Genomic DNA, 23,005 nt, shown 5'->3' with positions numbered 1-23,005 from the left:
TTGCACTTATATATAAGTGTAGATATTTCTCCTGATTCCATGTCAACTCCTCAAAGACAGGAAATGTTTTATTATTATGTATTCCCAGAATCCATCATGGTGCTTGACACAGAGAAGGCACTTAAAAAAAATCCCAGTTAAATGAAATTAACGTTTATCAGTTTATGAAGGATGCAGGGCTTTCCACTTTTATTGCGTGAGAGGTAGTAGACGGTGGAACGGAAGAAAGCTGGCCTTGGCATTAGGAGAACTAAGTTCAAGCCCCAGGCCTGTTGTTTACCAGGGGCACGACCAACAAGGAAAGCGTCCAAGGTTTTTTGGAACCGAAGACGAAGCCCTCAACACATAGGTGCACAACCCAGCAAAACAAATTCCCGTAAGAGAATTTAAAAATCAAGTTGTATCACATTGTGAAAGAGAAAAGAACAAGTCGTGTGTGTGTGTGTGTGTGTGTGTGTGTGTGTGTGTGTGTGTGTGTGTGTGTGTGTGTGTGTGTGTGTGCGCGCGCGTAAAAAAGGGGGTGCCAGAGAAGGGAGGAAAGGATGGGGGGGGGGCGGGTAGGGCGTGACCAGAGTTGGGAAGGGAGGAGGTTCTTTGCCCGGAGCTCTCCCATCCAGATCACCACGCCACCCCTAAGCCTTGCCCCGACGCTCCTCGCGTTACTAGGTAACGAGACGGTTGTCTAGGCAACGCAGGAAGCCACTGGGAGGCGCCTGTCCTGAGCCACGTGGGGACTAAGGGTGGAGGCCGTGGGGGAGGGGCGGGGGGCACTACTATCCAAAATCTCGGGCACCCTCTTCCCCACCGAGCCCAATGCAGAACCCTGCCCTCGCCAGGGCCCTGAGCGGTCGGTCGGCACGCGCGGAGCCCATGCCTCTCGCGAGAGCGGAGCTGAGCCCGGGGGGAGGACGGGGTGGGGGGGCCCGCGGGCCTAGCGGCTCAGGGGGTTGCCATTGGGAACGGCGGTGGGAGCTGGGGTGAGGGTGGGGGGGGGTACGGGCTCGGAGTGACCGTGCGCACCGGGACGGAGGCGGGCGACTGAGCCGGAGCCGAGCTGACGGCCATGAAGCGGACACTGTCGGGTCCGAGGCCCCTGGAGGTGGCGGCGGGGGCAGGCTTGATGGCGGCTGGGGAGACCGCGGAAGCCGTGGCCGCGGAGGGCGCCTACTATTTGGAGCGTATCCTTCGTGCGTCGGAGGGAGGGGCCGGGCCGGGGGCCTACGCCTTCCCCCAAGGACTCGGGGCCAAACCCCTCACGTCCACTCCCCACCCCCACCTCGCCACCTGCGGCATCACGTCTCCGAGCCTCCTCTGTACTGTGGACCCTGCCCCCTCCCCTCCCCTCGGATCCCCCCTCCCTTCCTCCAGTCACCAGCTGTTGGGCTGGTGCTGGGCGAGCTCTAGTCTGCAACCTCCTCTGATCCTGGGGCAGAGGGGAAAGTCAGCCAAGAAAACATCTATTAAGCTCGTCCTGTGTGTGCTTGGGGCTCCGAAGAGAGACAAAGAGCAGTCCCTGCCGTCAGGGAGCTCACAGTCTCATGGGGAAGACAGCCTGTAAACTAGGATGGGCAGGGAAGATAGAGACAATCAGCCAAGAGAAGGCGCTAGAATTCAGAGGCATCAGGAAGAAAAAAAGTGGGGTTTTTAACTGGGTCTTAAAGGAACCTAGAAGATGGAGAATAAGGAGGGAGGGCGTTCCTGGCAAAGGGCACAGCCAGTGAAAATTCCTGGATACTGGAGATGAGTGCCTTGAGTAGCACCAAGGCCATTATCACTAGATCAGAGTGTGTGGGCTGGGTATGGGGAAAGGTTGGAGAGGAGGGCAGGTTATGGAGGACTTTGGATGCCGAGGATTTTATGTTTGATCCTGGAGTTTATTGAGTATAGGGAGATGACAGGGTCGGAGGTGAGCCTTAGGAAGATAATTTGACAACTGAGTGGAGAATGCACCTTAGTGAAGAGAGTCTTGTGCATAAGGAGACTATGGTATGTGACAATTGGAGTACCGCCCCCTGCTGGAGAGATACTGTAGGAAAGCTCCGCCCTGAGGAGAAGGCTTCGGAGGGCAAGCCATGTGGCTTGGAAGGTCAGTTCCTTGGCCTCAGGAAGTGATGGTTGATGATTCTGGTTCAGACAAGAGGCTTCTGGGAGGAGGAAGGAAGTATTGGGTTCTTTTTGTTCCTGACCTCGCTATGGCAGGTCGGATGATGGGGTCTCTTAGAAATAGATTTTTACCTTTCTCTCTGATCATTAGATCCTAATGCTCTTTAATAAATACTTAAAAGTCTAAACTCTCGCTTAAGCTTCTAATTTATTGGCGACCAACGCATTAGATTTTTTTTTTTAGACGGTATAGCTAGATAGTAACTTTACAAGTAGATGACCATTGCAATCTCATGAGGTGATGAGGGCATTGACAATGACTGAGGAGAGAAGAAGATGCATGTGAGATGTTAATTAGGTAAAATCTACAGACTTGAACAACAGACTGGATTTGGGGAGTAAGAGAGAAAATGAGGAATGGAAGATGATACCCTAATTTGAGAGCTGACCTCTCAAGTCCTGTCCCAGATCTTAATATTATTTTCCTACTTTCTTCCTGGGCCCAGTAAACTATTCAGTTTCTTCTTCCCATTGCCAGTGGTTGGGAAATGCAGGGTAACTCATCTTCCTGAAAATCCTGTTCCTTGAAGAAATCTCTGTAGATTGCCCATAAACCCAGGATGAAGGATCTGTCAATTAAAACTCAATGCATTCTGCTGGATGGTACATTTTTTGTTTGGGTATGGAGTGCATCATGTGATTGCATCTGAATTAACTCTTCAAATAAGGCTAAAGTTGAAATTAATTTGCATTACTTGAGATTATAATTACTCATAGCACATTTTCAGAATACAGCCCATATAATAGATAACATGTACACATAAAAATTGAAGTATATTTTGTGTGTTGTTTTTGGAAAGGTTGTGGAGCACAAGTTAATTTTTTTTTTAGAATGATAGCTAAGTAGAGCTAAGGAAAGTCTTAAGATTAGATCATTTGCTTTCAGACAGGGAAATGGATTGACCCCAAGACAGAAGGTTTTCATATCATAGACATCTCCAAAGATGGAGACTCCATAGCTTATTTTTTCCCACTCTAATCCTTCCAGCTTTAATTTAAGGCTTGTCATCGTTGATTGAATCACTGTTAATTCACTTTGTGCTCTTTGGCAAATTAGTTATGCACACAAATTCTCCTAAGTGTTGTAAAGAATTTAGTTGAAAACACTAAAGACTAATCTCTTTTTTTTTGTTAGTTCAACAAAATTATTTTTCTCATAAACTTGTATGTTTTCTCATATCCTTAAAATTTATACCAATTTATACTTAGGCTGATATTCTGCATTTACTTCCTCTTAAACATAAGTCTTTGTTCTACTTCCAAAGCCCTATAATTTCATTTTTCTTCACTGCCTTTACGCCATCTGTCTAATGATGGGATTGGATATAATCCTTAAGGTCCCTAGCTCTGAATGTTATTAATCAATGATCCACTGATGATACAGTAGCTAGTAATTTAATTTAAACCAATTTTGGTCCAGTTCAGTAATTTAAAACAAATGAGTCTAGTAATTATTCTCCCTGAATGTACCTAAATTGTCAAGTATAATGTGAAAGATAACATGACATAGTATATGGAGCACTGCATATGGAATAGGGAAGACCTTAGAACCTACCTTAGACACTATCTGTGTGGCTGTCATCCACTAAATGTGGGGTTCAATTATCTCTACATAGATGACTCCCATATCCATATATTAAGCCATATTCTCTCGCCTGATGGGCATTCTTCCTGGATATCCTATAGGCTTCTCAAATTCATTTTCCCCACATTCATCCCTCCATTTTATCCATTTCTCTTGAGAACATAACCATCCTTCTAGTCAGTCAGATTCACAGCTTTGGAGTTACTCATGACTCCTTATTCTTACGCTTGCTGGAGCTGATTAGTTGGCAGATCTTGTGGATTCTGCCTTCAGGAGGTTAAAGACAAGTCTCTGATTAATAGAGAATGGTCTTGAGGACTTGAGTTTGGTGGGACCTGAGAGAGGGGTTTGACGGCCAGAGGATCAGATGGATGGATAGTTGGGTTAGCTTTGGAAGAAAGACTATCTCTGCACGTCTTCCTCAGACACAAAAGGGGAGAACTAGATGATAAAAAGATAGAGGAGCAATGGAGTGTGGTGGAGGGGAACTGAGGAAACCCATCATGCCATGACAGTAATGTAGGAGAGCTCATCTGCTAAGAATGAGGCAATGGGGTTTGTGGAGAAAGGGAAAAAGTTTGACTTAGCTGCTGTCTGGAATTTCATGGGGAGCAGATGAAGTGAGGATTGTTGAGCTGTAGTAAAGGGTCACATGTCAAATTTGTAGTATGTGCAATTTGTGCGGCTTCATAACTTCATATGGCAATCTTTATTCGATCAGTTACCCCACATTCTATGGTTTTTTGTAGTTCTTTTTTTTTTTTGTAGTTCTAATATACCATTGGCACTATTTATTTCCCACATATACAGTGGTGGCTTATGAGGGCAGTCTGTGATTATTTTGGTTCTGCAGTTAGAAGGGTATAGACTGGGGCAGCTAGGTGGTGCAGTGGATAGAGCACCGGCCCTGGATTCAGGAGGACCTGAGTTCAAATCCTGCTTTCAGACACTTGACACTTACTAGCTGTGTGACCCTGGGCAAGTCACTTAACCCCAATTGTCTCACCAAAAAAAAAAAAGAAGGGTATAGACTGTGAAAGTTGAAGAAAGAGGAAGCCAAAGATGCATGTATGATTGCATGCATTGTACTGAAGACCAAGAGATCAAATGTGTTAGGGAAGCAAGGAAAGTTAGAAGGAGCTTGATGACTGAGCCTAGGAGAATGGGGTGAAGTCAAGGACTGGAGGTTATGGTGGGGATTAGGGAGTGAAAAAGTCAATAAATATGTGCATCTTATGTGAAGGCACTGCCCTAAGTGCTAGGGATCAAAAGAAACACAAAAGACAGCCTTGGCTCTCCAGGAGTTCCAGTCTAATGAGGGAGATAACATGCAAACAACTTTGTACAAACAAGCCTTAATCATCAACGGTTATCCACATTAGAATGAAGTGGGATTGGGAACAGCTTCTTGTAGAAGGTGGGATTTTAGCTGGGACTTGCAGGAAGCCAGGAGACAAAGAGGGAGAGCCTTCCAACATGGCGGACAATCAGTAAAAATGCTCTGAATAGGAAGAGAGAGTAGCTCATTCAAGGAACAGTAACAGGGCAATTGTCAGCCTGGGAGGTATGTGACACCTATGGGACACCTATGATTAGAGGAGGATCCAGCAAAGGAGACTGGGAAGGTTTGAACAAATAGAAGGAAAAGCAGGGGAACGTTTCTCTTCAAAGGACATTAATCAGATAAGAGGAATTTCAGAGTTTAGAATCTAAAGTGATGCAGTTGAATGTTGTGAATCCATAGGTCAGTAGACAGGTATTTGAAGGTGAATCAGTCTGCCTGAAATGATGTGGAGATCAGTAGAGTTGAGGTCAAGGGAATGACTGTTCAGTTAGAGCTTTAGAATAGTCATCAACATAGATTTTGAGGAGGGCTGAGTTCATCCTAATGTGTAGTAGATGGCAGTTGTAAACAATGGTGCTCAAAATATGGTATTCCAAAAGAGTGAAGCCCACTAGGAAAGACTCCTAAATTCTGAAATTTCTGTTCTTTGACTTGTTTGAGTATCTCCTTTTTAGTTACGTATTATTTCACAGTTACATCCTAATTTAGCATAAGTGTTTCTCCAGAACTGATGACATACTCTGTTAGCTTCCCCTCCCAGGGGATATTTTGATCTATGACTCAGGGCACTAACATCTTTGCTTCTGGTAGCACTATTCTCTGCTCTTATACCTCTCTTCATACACCCAGAAACTGACATCATAGAGGACAGTTGGGTTCCCTACCTGGCAGGCCCTGTCTTTAGCCCCACCCTCAGATGGGGCCTGGTGGGACAGGCCAGATAAGGGGACTTAGGAGGAAAAGTTGGAATTGAATACCATGGAGGGTGAAGGAGGAGAAATTGTTATAATGGTTTCAGAAGAGACATGGTTTGGAAGATGCCCTGGGAAAGAAGGGGTATGCGGGTGCCTCTTGTCCTAGTGCCAGGGAGGGAGAAGTTCCTGAGTTAAAAAGGGGTATTGAGGATGGGAAAGGGAGAGGATATGGTATCCTCAGGGGAAAGTCAGACTTTAGTTAATGCCAGGAGGTAAAAGAAATTCTTGATAAATAGTTCAGTTATATGGGGGAGTTTATTATAGTAGAATGAGATACTAATGGAAAGAATAAAACAGGAAGGGTTTGGGTGGGGTATGTCTGAGGAAGAGGTAGAGCTGAATTGAATAGGGCTGAAAGTATGGGAAGAGGTAGGAGGGATAAATGGTTTGTTCTAAGCAATAATTCTGGGTAACAAATTGGGAATTAAGGAGGTGAGGGCACCCAGGAAGAGTAGTGCAGGATATATAAAAATTAGTTAATAGAGCAACTTGCATAATTAACTAGCTCTGATGATCCAGTTAGAATGTTAGGGAAATGAAATGTGTGGTGACCTAGTTTAAATTAGATTATAGATTGCCCTTCTCTATTAGCACCGAAGTGACCATAGAGGATAAAAAACTATTCACATCTATGGACTCTTTAGAGAATCACTCAGAACTTATAATACACACAAACACAGTGATTCTATTCTATTGGCTCTAATACTCAAATACAGCTATGGTATAAGAGGACAATGTATGGTACTGATACCTTATATAGTTTACATATATGTAGTTTACATGTATTATCTTGTTGATCTTTGTGGGGGGGTCCTGTGAATTAGATAACACAAGTTCTATTTTACTGTGGAAGAAATTGAACTCCAGAGAGATTAAATTACTTGCTAGTATTAGTAAGAGCTGCTAATTGAACCTGGTCTTTCTGATTCCAAATTTCGTATACTCCTCATAAGACCACACTGCCTCTTCCTCCCTTACACATCTGAAAATTGGTCTTTGTAGGGCCTTTGGCCAGTGTCCTGAAGTTCTGGTTCAAAGAAATGGCATTTCCTATTTCAGTAGGCTGAGTGGAAAATCAGGGGTTCTTCCTTTTTGTTGTCATGGGCCTCTTTGGGGCCAGGCCAGATAAGCCTAGGGACCTTTTCTCAGAAGATATTTTTAAATAATTGAAGGAGATGCTAAATTTCAGTTAGAGGTTAGTGAAAATAAAGAATTTTTTTTTGGGGGGGTGTTGGTTATTCAAGTTCACAGACTTCAGGTTATGAATCATTGTGTTAAATGAACCTGACACTTCATGCAAGGCCTTATCTGGAGTAAGGTATAAGGTTGACTGGTTTCTTGAGTCAGGGTTTCACAGGTTACTGTCCATAAGTGGTGCAGAAGCCTCAGGAGGTTATATGACTTAGTCAGGCTTGCACAGTGTTAGTGGCCTAGCCAGGATTTGGAGGCTTCATACGACAATTGGAAAATATTGAATTTGGAGTCAAAAGACATGAGTGCCCTGTGTGACCTGGTGAATTCATTCAACCTCTCAAGGTCTCAGAGGGTTAGGCTGGATGACCATTTAGATCCCTTCTGTCTCTAAACCTTTGATCTGGAATACAGGCCTCCCAGACCTCAGTCTACTTTTCCACTATGTAGTAATACTGTTGTCTTATTATTAATTATTACTGCTGTTGTTATCGTTTATTTGTCACTTAAAATTCTGATGTTCTGGTATACCATGTTTATGGAGTCTTCCAGGGCCAGTTCTTAGTTGTACCCTCCTTAGCCACTTCCAAGTACCATCGGTACCATTAGGCTATCGATCTTTTTAAATCCATGGCTCACAAGCCCCACTGATTTTTTCCCCCATACAATCCAATGACTGCAAATTCAGAGTGAATTAATAGTAAAACAGAATTACAGGCTATATATTGGAAGTATCCTATCAGACCATTTGGTCACTCATTTCTTATCAAACAAGTACTAATCTCAGTATCTCACACCCGATTTACTTCTTTGTGTCCCCAAACCAGCAGGAGGAGAAAAGCAGCACCGACCTTACTGTGACTCCAGCTCCAGCTTCCCCGCTTGGTTCCCAGCTTGGCACCTGCATGTCTTTCCCGTCTTTGACTTGTTTGCCTTCTGCCCCTGATCTCCATTTGCACATCACCCAGCCAGCTGATGCAGGCTCACACTTTTCCTTCTCAGTGAGATTTCTATAATCCTTTTGTAGATTGGGTGTGCTGAAGGCCCCTGATTCTTGAAAGACTTCTTGCAGTTCCTCAAAATAAGCACGGTGTCCACCCCCTTCTAGATTTGTAGTATTAAATGATCTTTTAAACTTATGTTTGGGGTGATAACAGTGAGAAAAGTAGAGTTCTAGTGACTAAAAGCAGAGATTGAGAAATAAATGTATTTGGGATTAGGTGGACAGAACACAACAACTTAGTTTTTCTATGCACTGTTCATTCCAGGCTACCTGCTATGCCATATCTGGTTTGCATACTACTGTTGGATGAAACTTTTATGTCTGACAAACATTAGTATTTGATAGCTTAGTGAGACTAAGGGTTAGCACAAATTGAATGAGGCTACAGTGCCTCCTCTAGGCGATAGGGATTGAGCCTCCTTTTAAAAGCTTAAAGAACTGGGCCAATCTAGTGGAACAATCAATTTAGAAAAATGAATGTTCCCCTCGCCCCCAACTTTGTCCTTCATCTCCAGTTTCATTGGTCTAGGGAACTCCTGGTGCAGAAACTCTCTGCTGACGCAGATCAGTGACTCCTATATAATGGATAATTTTTCAGACTTGCCTGGGCCACTGGGACATTAAGTGACTTGTTCTATGTGTCTAAGGCAAGACTTGAGCCTGGTTCTTCTTCATAACAAGATGAAACAATGAAAGGTTTTCCAAAAGTAAAAAAGAGAAAAATAAATTTAAAGAGGCACAGAGGGTGCTTACTGCAGAAAAAGGAAGTTGGTTAGAGGCACTGATAAGATAGAAAAGCAGAGGGCGGAAAAGCCTTTTACAAGTAGCAGCATACTACAAATGGTCGGTCACCTTTTTTAATAAAAAGCTCTTTATAGCCAATACCAGAAAGAGTATTTCAGCACTTTGTGAGATTGTTCACCCCTTTAAAATCTGACCTAAACAAACCCTAAATAGCAAACTACAAACAGTATATTTTGATGCTATGATATTTTATATAAAATATTATAATTTTAATCAAGATAATTTAAAAAAGCTACACAGTATTACATTCTGAATTGATTTTCATTAGAAAGTCTTCCTTTTTATTTTAATTTTAGCTCATGTCTTGAAAATTCACTAAATTTTGAATTATACTTGTCTGCCTATGCCTTGTTTCTCATTTTAACGTGATTTTTTCTTTAACGGCTATGAGATTTCTAAAAAAAAGCCAGATATGAAGAGGTGTAAAAACATTTTGTGAATGTGGAAACAAAGGGCAATCCAGGACATTCAGTTTGAGGAGTAACTCTTCAGCCTTGCCCCTTCCCTTCAGTTGGATTGCTCTCCATTCCATTAAGTGACATTTCTATGTAGACTAACTTACTTTTTTGTCTCCATTTAAAGTTTTCCATGGCACTCACTCTAAAATGGCCTGTATTTATGTAGGGGGAATAGTGGCAAAATTATCTCCAAATAGTGGATCTTATAAAAGTAATTTTACATGGCATTAGAATGTTTTAAAGTACATTCAAGAGTAAGTGTGCCTCATGTTCTGTTCATTCGCAATGCTTCTAACAAAATGAAGAGCAACATTGTGAAGAGCTGACTCAAGAGGCTATAGAAAGCCAAAAATAAAATAACCTTCTGTAAATATGTTGTATTCACATTTTTCCCAAGAATAGGCAGGGATGTAATTAAACATTTTGTTTAAAAATATATTCCTGGGCAGCTAGGTGGTGCAGTGGATAAAGCACTGGCCTTGGATTCAGGAGGACCTGAGTTCAAATCCAGCCTCAGACACTTGACACTTACTAGCTGTGTGACCCTGGGCAAGTCACTTAACCCTCATTGCCCAGCCAAAAAAAAAAAAAATATATATATATATATATATATATATATATATTCCTGGATTTTAGAGTACTGGGAGAGCAAAAGTAACTAAGAACTTAATTTATAATGAAGAAAAAAGTTGATGATTATTGTTAAATCCAAAGGTTATATCAGTTTTACATCATCGCTCGAATTTATTACGTATTTCAGAGTTTTTACTTGACAGAACTTTCAGAAGTTACTATAACTGAAGCATCTGAAGATGATTATCAGTATGATGAGGTAATGTATGTTTTCAGATTTTCATTTTGTAAATGTTTATTTTAGACAGTATATCTTATGAAGAATGCATTTAAAAAACTTTTTTTTGAAAGAAATAGAATTTGTCCTTTTTTTTTCCTTTATGTAATTTTCTAATTCCTTTAAAGAGGTAAGTTTGGTTTAGTGTTTGAACTGAATTTAGCTAACATCAGCTAGTTTGGAGTGAGATGTGATATATTTAAACGTTTAATTAGATAATATATTTAGTTTTGCTTTTAATTATTTTTTACAGTAAGATTCTGATTGCTTGCTTTGTATAACTGTATTGAAGAATCATTTCTCCTGGGATCATTTATTTTTTTACTTTTGGATTGGCATGGCTTCCTATGATAGAGCGAGATTTAGGCTAGATTTTCTGCCATTTAGTTGGATCCCAGGTTCTCTTTGAATATTTGGGACTGGGACCCACTTTACTCAGTGCATATACTGGTCCAGGATTCCTTCCCTTTTTCAATATTGCCCTTGGTGGGAAAGGGGAAGTGATTTACAAATATTATCTCATTTGATAATTGGTCTTGTCCTTGGATAAAAATCTTCCTTAATGTAGTAGACTTGATGTTAGAAACAGATCTATTGAGGTTCAGAGAGGGTAGGAAGATTAATCCCAGAGAAGTAATGGCAGTTATAGAAGTGTAAGTATCATCTTGAATTATTTATACTAATGAGCATTTCACTAATGCAGATAATCAGGAGTTAACTTTATTATAATTTTAATGAAAAATTCCCTATTTAAGACATTTAAAAATCATTATGTTGCCAGTAATTTTTCTCCTTTCTTTTCACTATGTAGATGAGAATCAAAGAAAAATTTAATTATGTTTTAATGCCTTAAGCTTTAATATGAAGATGGTAGCTCCATAAAAGGGATGGAAAACTGGTGACATCAGGGGAATATCTTTTAGGATGTCAATTTATTGAGACATTTATTCTAGTAGACAGTAACCATCATCCATCAGCTAAGGGATCATTTACATTGTCAAGGTGTATATTTTTACTCTTGAACATATAATAGCTTTTCTTGAAGAAGTAAGCAGTCTTTGAGAGCAGCTTTTAGAGGGTTTTCTTAATTTAATTCTGTTAACAAAATAGAGATTTGTAGTAGGTATTAATTTCAACAAACCACTGGTAGGGAAAAAGTGGGAAAGGTGGTATTTGGTTAACAATGGTATTTTTAGAGGTTTTTTAAAAAATAATTTTAAAATAATTAAAAAAATAATTTGCTAGACTGCTATGAAAGTATCTATTGCATATCTAAATCTATATCTCTCCTAGTGTCTGATGCAGTACATGCAAATAGGAACTTAATAAGTATTTTTAATTGAATTTTTGGATAAAGGCAAATGGCAGGTAATTTCATAATATTAAATAATATTAAACTAATACATAGCAACAACAACGAAACTCTGTTCATATATGTCAATTGCCAAAAAGCATTGTGTGTGGAAATGATTCTGAGACATAGCCTAATAAAATTTCTTTCATTTACTTTTTACTTTGGGACATTGTATTAAGATTGGAGATAATGGAAGGAAAATAATTGCATATATATATTTTGCTTGTTGACTTAGGTATCAGAACAAGATGATTTAAGTATTCCAGAAGGTGATGAAGATCTGACAAAAGCCCTTGAGATGATTCAAGAAAAGAAAGTAGATACCGAGATTATGGTAAGCGTTTTTTCCCTGGAGAAGGGAGCATGGTATGGTAGTGTGGCAGATGAAATCAGAATCACTGAAGAAGCAAAGGTTCAGACTCCCAAAGCATATTGATTTATTAATCAGTATATGCCAATTGCATAACAGATTGGGACCAGGACTCCTGAAATTGGCACTGGACCACAGATACAGAGAATACAGATTTTTACATACAAAAAGCAAGGAATTGACAGGATATAAACTAGGATACAAGATTAGGCAATTTTATTTCTAATTGGAGGAAAGATTAGGGGCTTTCTGAGTTGGGAGAGGAAGAGTGAACAGGTGCAATTTCCTGAAATCAGAAAAAAGGTGTTTTACTCTCCCCAAGTGTCTGTATTCAGTCAAAGGAATAAAGAAACAGTAACTGCTTGACCAGTACGGGCCCAGTTTTCAGATAAGAGATATGGATTGCTTGAGATATATACTTGTGAGAAAACTCCTTGCATCAGTCTTTGGATCTGGCTGGGTTTCTGGTCAGCATAACCTAAGTCCTTAGTTAAGGGTTTCTAAGCAGCAGTTAAAAGTTGTCCAGCTAGGTGGTGCAGTGGATAGAGCACTGGCCCTGGATTCAGGACCACCTGAGTTCAAATCTAGCCTCATATACTTGACACTTACTAGCTGTGTGACCCTGGGCAAGTCACTTAACCCCAATTGCCTCCCCCCCCCCAAAAAAAAGGTGGTCCTGCTTCCCAGCCATGCAGGGGTAGATTCAAACAATGTAATAAAATTTTCTCACGATTCCTATAATTGAATAAAGTTTTCTCACAAGATAGAAATTGGACTACACCCATAATTGAATAGAAAAAGAACTGAGCTAGCTCCTGACTTGAGTCACAATTTAGAGTCTGTGAGATTTACTCAATTCCCACAGTAGAATTTGTGATTATGTGAAATTATGGAAGTAATTTAACTTTTTGCTGTTGATTTTTAAAACACTGATATTTTGACAATGATTTGCTGTTGATTTTTAAAATGGATATTTTGATAATGATTTTTACATGTAAATAAACATAAAATGTTTTTATTAACTAACTACACTTTTTCTATCCCCTATCCTGGTCTAACTATCATAATTTTTTATTATTCACATCAAGTTCTTTACGCCACATAAATAATGTTTTTTGACCTTTGTACTTGTCATTCTTGCCATCCAAAAAGTCATTTTTTCTGCCATAACTTTCTTTCCAACAGACACTCAAATATATTTCAAGCTCTCCTTAATTGAGGTGGTGCTGCTTACTTCAGTACTCCTTGTTCTTTTATGAGTCATGCACAGAATTTTGTAACTTTTGAATTTTATACAGCACATCAAGTTTTTAAATAGTTGATATATTTGTGTGTGTGTGTGTGTGTGTGTGTGTGTGTGTGTGTGTTCTGTCTTTCCCATTAGGTAGTGAGACAAGGGCCATGTCCTTTCTTTCTTTTGTATTTCCTCAGAATGCCCAGTACAAGTATTCTGACCCACAGTTGATGTTCACTAAAATGATTTGTCATTAATTTGGCTGGATGAGACTTAAATCACAGGAATTTGTGAGCATTATGTGCTAATTTCTTTTAAGTACTTTGAGCCCAAAGGACAAGGACAAATACATTATTAGATACTATGTATAGAATGACATCACTTGAAAGTTTACCCAATGGTATCCAATTCATAGAATTATGGGAAATTCTGAAATGTAAATAATTACAAATCAATATGACAAATTATTTTATAGTACATCTTTAAAACATACATACACATTTATTTATAGAGGGGGACAAGAGGAATAATTATGTGACTTATTTCCATTTATTGAATATTTTTATTATATTAAAAAATACAGACCTTACATTGTCTTCATATTTTGTAGATTCCAGGGTAGATTCTCTAGTTGGGAACCAGTAAATATCCATTCAGTAATATCTTACATCACATAAAATTTAAAAAAGACCTCAGAAAAATTTCTTGATCAAGACTTAGATTCTTTCATAAGCAGTGGTTCTATTTACTTGGAAATAATTGAGAAACTGTTTACTCAGATTAACTCTAAAGGTACAGTTATCTCGAGATGGACACAATTCACCCTATCCTTAAAAAAAGAAATATTTTGTCACCCTCATTATAGACCCACAAATCTATTGTATAATTCCTTAAAACTTCATGTCAGATTCTTTTTTTTTTAAAAGAATTCCCACAAAAATACTTTTATATAGAAGCAATCATGTTTTAGGCAGAATTATTCCATTGTGAGTCATTATTACTTCCTCTTCTATGTTCTTGAGAAAACTGTTGACAGGAATTTAGGACTTGTCCTATTAGGCCCAGACTAGGGATGGAGCCATGTATAGAGGGGAGGCCAGCTCCGTGCTAGAGTTATAGTGGCTTTCAGATGGTTAGAATTAAGAATAGCAGTATATGTGTTGCAGACAAATTTTTGTCAGCTAAATAGTCCTTTGGACAATTTGCCTTGACAAACATACTTTTCCCATAATTTTGTTAATATATAAAAATGAGACCACGCTATAGCACTCTCAGTATCCATTTATAACATTTTTCTTGATGGACTACTTTCCTCCAGTAATATTATTTTACGTATTTTCTTTTGATCAATGAATGGTGGCAGTCATTCTAAAGCAAAACTTATTAGGATTGAAGCAAAAATTAATTAGTGGAACAGAATAATAATTTAGACTGAGTAGTTAATAATGACTTAAGTACCAAGGCATGGATGGAAGTAGGAATTCTTGAACCAGGATGATGAATTAGAAATAGGTAAAGTAGGGAAATGGATTGTGGACTGGTAAATAGGTAGGTAAAGTTTCTTGGTAATGCTACCTACTGCCATACTTTGCACTTACATCTTAAGATGTTGAACCTGGTCTTAAACTTAATGATCAAGAATTTACAGAAAAAAATAAATAATTTATGGCAATATTTATCAATCTATCATTGGCTTTTGACATAAAAGACAAGAACTATCTTTGGATCAGACTGTATGTAGTCTTGATATAGTTCTTTGGAACTTGTAAATTGTAATAAATATTACTTATAATAAATATTAGTTAAAATCAAGATTTGTTAGAAATGGTCTTATGACTAGTAAATGATGTCAAATAAAACTATATCCTAATCTCTCTTTTAATCTCTGTAAGTGACTCGTTGTCCCTATGAGGTGAATTTGATATATCCCTTTCTGTTTTAATAGACAGTGAGAACTTCCTCTGCTTTAAGTAAAGGAATAGTTTTAAAAACACAGTGGATTCTCTTGAGAATCAGAAGGTGTAGCTCAGTTTTGGTTATATCCAAATTAAAATTGTTGTTGTTTGGTTTTTTTTAGGCATTCCCCACAATTTTTCTCAACAACTTTAGATAATCTGGACTAACAGTTAACTTCATTCATCTACTTATCAATAAATACATTTTGCAACAAACTTCTCTTGCATCCTGATTCAGTTATGTTTATACCCAGACATTCTACAGAGGGCCATGTTGAAATTAATATGCATGTGGTTTGTTGATAACTTTAAAAGTTTTTTTCAAGCTAATGTTACTATTTCATTTCTTACACTTCAAGTCTGGAATTTTAACCAATCACTTAGATAGGAAGATTCAAACCTTTTCTGAGGAAATATCTTAGCTTCACCTACAGTTAGTCTTATGTTTGAGTGATAATATAAAGCCAAGTCTTAAATTTCTAGCAAAGAATAAACTTTGTTTTCCATAAAGCTATTATCTCAAGGATATGGCTCTTAGTTTACACATTTGTAAAAATAAGGAGGTTGTACTAAGTACTTTTAAGGACTCTTCTAGTCCTAACATTCTAGGATTCTTGCACAAGATATCTATACTTATTTAAAAGTTCATTCATAAATTGACTGATCTCCAGTAGTCCCAAAGAATTTGAATAAGAGATTTGATATTTGAATATTTGTGAGACAACCTAACATACATTAATTATACTTCTAGATTTCTCAAGTTCTCTTTGAAAGCAAAATACCTGAACAATATTATTTCAGCCCCTCATCCATTCAAATGCCTCTTTTTCTTTTGCAAAACTGTCGTTAAAGACATCTTCATTATGACCCATTGTGCTTCTTACAAGAACTCACTTTAGTGCCAGAAAAAAATTATTTATCTCCTACACTGATGTTAATTTTTTTGGTCAAAATTTATTTTTACCATAGGTTGTGGCTTAAATGAACATTGTTGCTTTTGAAACAACTTTCACTTCTCTAATATCCTCTCTTCCTTTGGCTTCAGTGATACTATGATCTGCTATTGAGTGGAACTTGTAGGCAGAAAGGACTGAGGTTCACTTAATAGCTAGGGACTTTCGACAAGCTAGTCAGTTTCTCTGAGCCTTCTGTTTTTCACAAGTAAAGTGAGGGTCATAAATCTTTACTTTCTTTACTGGGTGATTTCAAAGAAGGTGAATCATCAACCTTAAAGTGATGTGTAATTGAGTTACTATTACATTACTAACTTTATTTCATACTACTCCCCATATTGCATACTGTTGTCTTATGTTCCAGCCAAAATGGACCACTGATAGCTGTTCTCTGTGCTTATGATTTCTCCAAACTCCATGCCTTTGTTTTCGATGCTCCATATTCTTGGAATGGATTCCCTCTGCTCTCTAGTTTCCTTGTGTTGGAAGCACCTTCCTGTGGGATACAATTTAGGTATCAGCTACTCTACAAAACCTCCCCTTACTCCTTCTACCTTCCCTGCTCACACAGTTAAAGTAAAATTTCTCCCAATTCCTCTTCTGTCTGGTTACTCCTCAATTACCTTTTCTAGAGCTTTACTCATGTCATTCCCACTAACCAAAGGAGTTCCTCAAGCCTCTAACCTATCCTTTCTTTCTTCTCTTCTCCCTTTGTACAATTTTATTTGGTAATCTCATCTGTTTTCATGGGTTCAGTGATCATATTTGTGGAGATGATTCCTAGATCTATATATTTAGTCTTAATCTCTCTTCTGAACCGCAATAAAGCATCTCCAGCTGCCTCTTAGATATATCAAACCCGAATGTCCTCATAGGCTTCTCAAAGTCATCTTGTCTAAAACAGAACTTCTTATCTTTACTCCAAATCCTCCTGTTTTCCAAACTTCCCTCTTAAGTGTTGAGGACAGACCATGCCTGGAATACTCTTCCTTCTCACCTCTAGCTCCTGGCTTACCTGACTTCTTTCAAGATCCCACTCAATTCCCAGCTTCTGCAGGAAGCCATTCCCAATTCTTCCTCATGAGTACTTTTATGATATGGCTCGTATATGTCTGGTTATATGCTCCCATTGCTAGATTTAGTGCCGGCACACAATAATTGCTTAATGAGTACTTGGTGACTGAATGAATGAAACTGAGTGCTTCCTTCTCTGATTACTTCTGGTTCTTTGCATGAACTTCTTGGCTATATATGCACTTAGCTCCTCTCTCCTTTTAGGTGTGACACCTATGTTAGGTGCTAGCAATGGAGCCTTTCAGCCCCAACATCCAGCAAGGTTCCTCCAGGTACTTAACAAATTGTGATTGATTAGAATGGAATCCTCCAGAGGTGCTGTTGATACCAGATGGCATGCAGAGGTTGGTCATAGGGGAAAAGAGCTTTAACTTTGCCAGTTCCCTGGCATCAGAGCTTGTCATGTGCTCTACTGTTGGGTGTTTTCCAAAAGTCACAATGAAAAGGTGGGATCCAAATACTTTGTGGTTGTCCCTGACACTGCTAGATTAACTCTAGGAAACTGCACTTATTTGAAATGCTTCTTGAGCTCTTTGGTGGAAGGGGAGTTATGGAAAATCTATCAATAAATATGTCCATAGAAAAATAGCTCTAAGTTTTCTATTTCATATGAATTTAAACTTACATTTTATCACAAACATATTATTCTATTCACATTTAGTGTTTATACAGTTGTATTTTAAAGCCTTCAAAAATTAGCTTTAAGTTGTACCATGGGATTTTTACTGCAAAAATTATTTTCCTATTCTAAAATAACAATTTTGTTATTATTTTTACTATGGCCTAGTTACAAAGAGGGTGTGTTTTTATTACTATGACATTACTCATTTTATGTATTTCTTTTGCAATGTGGATTTTTTTTTATTAGCCTTCAGTTTTTGCAAGGAAGGGTCTATTCAGAAGAAGGAAAGCTAAGTAAGAATAATGTTAATGCTTTTCAGTTGATAAAATCAAGGAATGAACAGTTTTTTTGGTTAGTTGTCATTTAAATAAATACAACTATTCTTGTGACAATCTAAAGCTGATTTGGCAGAGTGAATATAAAATTTCAGAATTGTTGGCGTATTGTATTTATTCTATTTTTAAAAAGTTAATTTGTTGTACTCTATCAGTTTCCTAAAAAGTTAACAATGGCTAAAGTCCTTTGAAATAAAATGGAGCTGAACTATTTTAAAGTGCAAAATGAATCTTGAATAATAATTGGGAGTAAAGAGAAGTTATTAATCAGTTTTGTGGTAAGTATATGGTTGGGATGACTTTTAGTTGTTTCATAATTGCTACTTTCTTGAAATTGAGTATTGCTCCAAAGCATGGGGAAAAACTTTCAGGAATGTATATTTAAAGGCCAGAGAGGGTCTGTAGGCGCTGCCTTAAGGAGAAAAATGGCCAGCCTTAGGGAATATTTTACAGTTCTTTGGAGCTTACAGAGGGAGAACTGATCCCAATGTTATTATGACATTGGCACATTTTATATTGATTTTTTTATATTAGGTATTTGCATTTTGAAACAACATATGAAGGTGATTCTTTAATGTCAGGTTTAAGATAATTGTAAAAGATGTTTTAGAAGTAATTATTGATAAATGAACGTAAATGTTTGCCATTTGTAAGAAGCAGTTGCCCTATATGAATTGTAATTGAAGAAATTCTGCTACTTATTAGTTAAGAAATAATATTAAGACATGCTCTTGGCTAAGAGTTTGTCTAGCACAACTGAAAAAAAATCCATATAGAAATAAGGAAATGCTGCATTATTCTTAGTTTAGTGTTTGAGTCATTTTGTAATATTTTTGCCAGATAATGAACATTTTAATATCTATTTTTCCATTCAACAGTGATAGTAGCTGATACTTAAGGCAGAGGTACTTTTTATCTTAAACTTGTCAAGAAGGACCAGGTAGGACCCATATATACACAAAAATATTTGTTGTTCAGTCATTTCAGTTGTGTCTAACTTTTTAAAAACCCATTAGGGTTTTCTTGGCAAAGATATTGAAGTGGCTTGCCAACTCATTTTACAGATGAGGAAATTGAGACAGACAGAGCTAAGTATTTATCCAAGGTCACACAGCTAGTAAAGGTGTGAGGCTGGTCTTCATGATTTCAGGCCTAGCACTTTATCCAGAATGCCACCTAGCTGCCCCAAATATATATATATAGATAGATAGATATACACACATATATATGTGCATATATGTATATATAAATAGTATACATTTAAAAATAATTATAAATAAAAATATTTATGGCAGCTCTGTGGTAGCAAAGAATTGGAAAATGAGGATATAGGATCAGTTGGGGAATGGCTGAATAAGTTCTGTTTAAAATTGTGATAGAATACTATTATATTGACAGATGACAAAAGGAATGGTTTTAGAAAAGCCTAAAGACTTATATGCACTTGTGCAAGGAGATCATTGTGTACAGTAACAACAATATGGCAATGAGGATAAGCTGTGAAAGACTTGACACTCTGATCAATACAATGATCCATGACAGTTCCAAAGGACTGATGATGAAAAATGATTTCCACCTCCAGTTGGGTTGCATTGTTAAATAATGAATTCACGAATTGAAAGCCCATTTATGATTAAGCCCATTTATGATTATAGTTCCTGAAGCACTGAGTTTAAAATATTTCCAGAGCTCATAATCATTTGCGTATACTCAAATAGTTAGATAGATATTAGTATACACTGTATGGAAAACAGGTTTTATTATTTATTATTATTGCATATATATGTGTGTGTGTTTCTATGATGCAAAAAATAAATTTCACTTAATATGATGAGTGTGTCTGAGGTCTCTGTAGCCTAGCAGAGGTTTTTAGACATATTACTGCAGTGGAACTCTTATTTCCAACAGTGCAATCCAGTCTGTATTTTCCCATCTTGTGTAACTCATATTCCTATCTTCCCATAAATTTGGGATGGGTCTGTGTTTCCAGCTCCATTCACACTTTCCTGGAGATTGCTTTGATATGAGGATACCAGTGGAAGATATAGATTGACCATCAGCTATATCTTGCCTTTTCTATCAAGCAAAATGTTTATAACCTTCAAATTCTGTCTACCCACTTGCTCTTCAGACCCATGTGATCTGAATTCTGACTCTGCTACTGTAGTGACTAAATCACTAAAATTGCCAGTGATCTCTCTATCTCCCTTGGCAAACTTACATGTTTCTGTCAGTTTAATTACCATTTCTCTATAAATTTTTTTTAAAAATTGAGACTCTGGGGCAGCTAGGTGGCACAGTGGATAGAGCACTGGCCCTGGATTCAGGAGGACCTGAGTTCAAATTCGGCCTCAGACATTTAACACTTACTAGCTGTGTGACCCTAGGCAAGTTACTTAACTCCAATTGCCCTGCAAAAAAAAAAAAAAAAAAGAAAAAAAAATTGAGGCTCTGTGTTCTGAGAGGTCCCATTTCCTCTTTCACCCCTATCTCACATGAAGAGGTGGCTCTTCCCCTTGAAAAGAGAAACCCCTCTCCCTGCATAAGTGCTCCCATTCTATCCCATCTCCTCTAGCAGAATGCCCTCCCTCTCATTCTTATTCTCTAATTTATCTCCAATTTTTCCCCTGTCTCCTGGCAGCTTCCTTAATGCTTACAAACATACCCATGCCTCCCTCACCCTCAAAAAAACCCTCAGCTATCCTCCTATCTCTTCTCATTATCATTCCATGTCTCTTCTGAGGCTAATCTCTTTGAGAAGGTCATCTACAATAAGTGCTTCTGCTTTCTCTTACTCACTTAACTTTCTACAATCTGACTTCTAATCTTATTCAACCAAAACTCTCCACAAAGTTACCAGTGAGCTCTTAATTACCAAATCCAATGAACTTTTCTTCATCTTCACCCTTCTTGATCTGTCTGCAGCCTTTGACACCTCTATAGCCTTTAAGCATCCTTTTCTTGAAACTCTCTTTAGGTTTTTAGGAATACTAACTCTTTCCTAATTCTTCTCCTACTCAACCTCCTTTCCTGTATTCTCATCTGGGTCATGCCCACTAATCAAAAGTATCCCACAGGACTCTGTCTTGGGCCCTTTTCTCTTTCTCAGTCTGTACTATTTTCCTTAGTGATTTCATTACTTCCCACAGATGCAGTTATCATCTCTATGATGATGATTCTCAGATCTGCTTATCTAGCTGTAATCTCTATTCTGGTAACTCCAATTTCTCATTAGATATCTCATCCTGGATGTTCTGTAGACATCTTAGAATCAACATGTTCCAAACTGAATTTATTGTCTTTCTCTTCAAATTTCCCTATTACTATTAAAGGCACCATCATCCTTTCAGTTCCCTATGTTTACAACTGAGGTATCATCTTTGATTCCTCACTGTCTTCCACCCCATCCCCAACATTCAATCTCTTGCCAAGGCCTGCCATTTTACTTTTGCAATAGTTCAGCCACCACTCAGACACAGCCCATTGTGGCTCCTTATCATCTCCAGGATCAAATGCAGATCCTCTGTTAGGCATTCCAAGCCCTTCACGACCAGTTCCCTCTCATTCTCTCCCTCCCGCTCTTGCAGTCTTCTTTCACCTTACTCTCATTCACGTACTCTTCTACTCAGTGTCCCTTTTATATAGTTTGTAAATAGCTGTTGGCTTATAATCTCCCCTTTTAGAGTCTTAGCTCCTTGAGGAAAGGGACTGTATTTTGCCTTTCTTTGTATTCCTAGCACTTAGCTCAGTGCCTGGCACATAGTAGGTGCTTTCTTAATAAATGTGTTGACTGTCTGAAGGGATTCCCGATTCTGTTTATTTCTTCTTAATCTTTCTCACGAACTTTATTTTTACATCTCTGTTTGCTTACTGGACGTTTACACTTGGCATTCCTATCATGATTTCAAATTCAACATATTCAAAGTTAAACACATTATCTTTCCTGTTCTAAACAGATTTGTTGTTGTTCAGTCATTGTCATGTTGGATTCTTTGTGACCTCATGGACCATACCATGCCAGGCCCTTCTCTGCTATCTCTCAAAGTATATCTAAGTTCATCTTAATTGTTTCCATGACACTATCTATATCCATCTTATCCTATTCCATCCCTTTCTTCCTTTTGCCTTCAGTCTTTCCCAATATCACTGTCCTTTCCAGTGAGTTCTGTCATCTCATTATGTAGCCAAAGTATTTAAGCTTCATCTTCAGTATTTGACCTTCCAGTGAATAACCTGAATTAATTTCTTTAAGTATTGACTGTCCAGGGGACTCTCAAAAGTCTTCTGCAGCAGCACAATTAGAAAGCATTGATTCTGCAGCACTCAACTTTCCTTATAGTCCAACTTTCACGGCCATACCATTGCTACTGAAAAAAGAAATATAACTTTGACTATCCAGCACTTTGTCAGCAAAGCAATGCCTCTGCTTTTTAGTGTGTTGTCCAGATTTGATATAACTTTTCTTCCAAGGATCCAGTCTTTCTATTTCATGGCTGCAGTTGTTATCTGTGCTTATAAAAGAGTTATGTCCTAAACATAACGCTTGACCAAACTTCTCTTTTTCTACTTTTGGTATCACCATCCTCTCAGGTATGAAGGTTCAAAATCTCACATCTTTATTCCCTTCCCCCTTTTGTCATCTCCACATCCATTCATTTCCAACTCCTCATCATTTTACCTCTATAATTTCTGTTATCTTTTTAACCTCTTTGGGCCTGTTTCCTCCTTTGTAAAA

General features: G+C 38.2%; 1 protein-coding gene across 1 annotated transcript in view; it reads left to right on the top strand.

The window, feature by feature from the left end:
* The first annotated feature begins 1,033 nt into the window (after positions 1-1,033).
* SPAG16 (sperm associated antigen 16) overlaps positions 1,034-23,005 on the top strand; it is a 1,175,972-nt gene continuing 1,154,000 nt past the window's right edge. Inside the window, exons 1-3 of the mRNA XM_043996008.1 lie at positions 1,034-1,178; positions 10,309-10,355; positions 11,963-12,061. Of these exons, the coding sequence (XP_043851943.1) occupies positions 1,064-1,178; positions 10,309-10,355; positions 11,963-12,061 (261 nt within the window). The 5' untranslated portion in view covers positions 1,034-1,063. The remainder of the gene's footprint in view (positions 1,179-10,308; positions 10,356-11,962; positions 12,062-23,005) is intronic.

This window comes from Dromiciops gliroides, chromosome 3 (assembly GCF_019393635.1).
Source record: "Dromiciops gliroides isolate mDroGli1 chromosome 3, mDroGli1.pri, whole genome shotgun sequence".
Classification (NCBI taxonomy): Eukaryota; Metazoa; Chordata; class Mammalia; order Microbiotheria; family Microbiotheriidae; genus Dromiciops; species Dromiciops gliroides.
The sequence above is the reverse complement of the archived record's forward strand: the minus strand, read 5'-3'. Positions and strand labels throughout refer to the sequence as shown.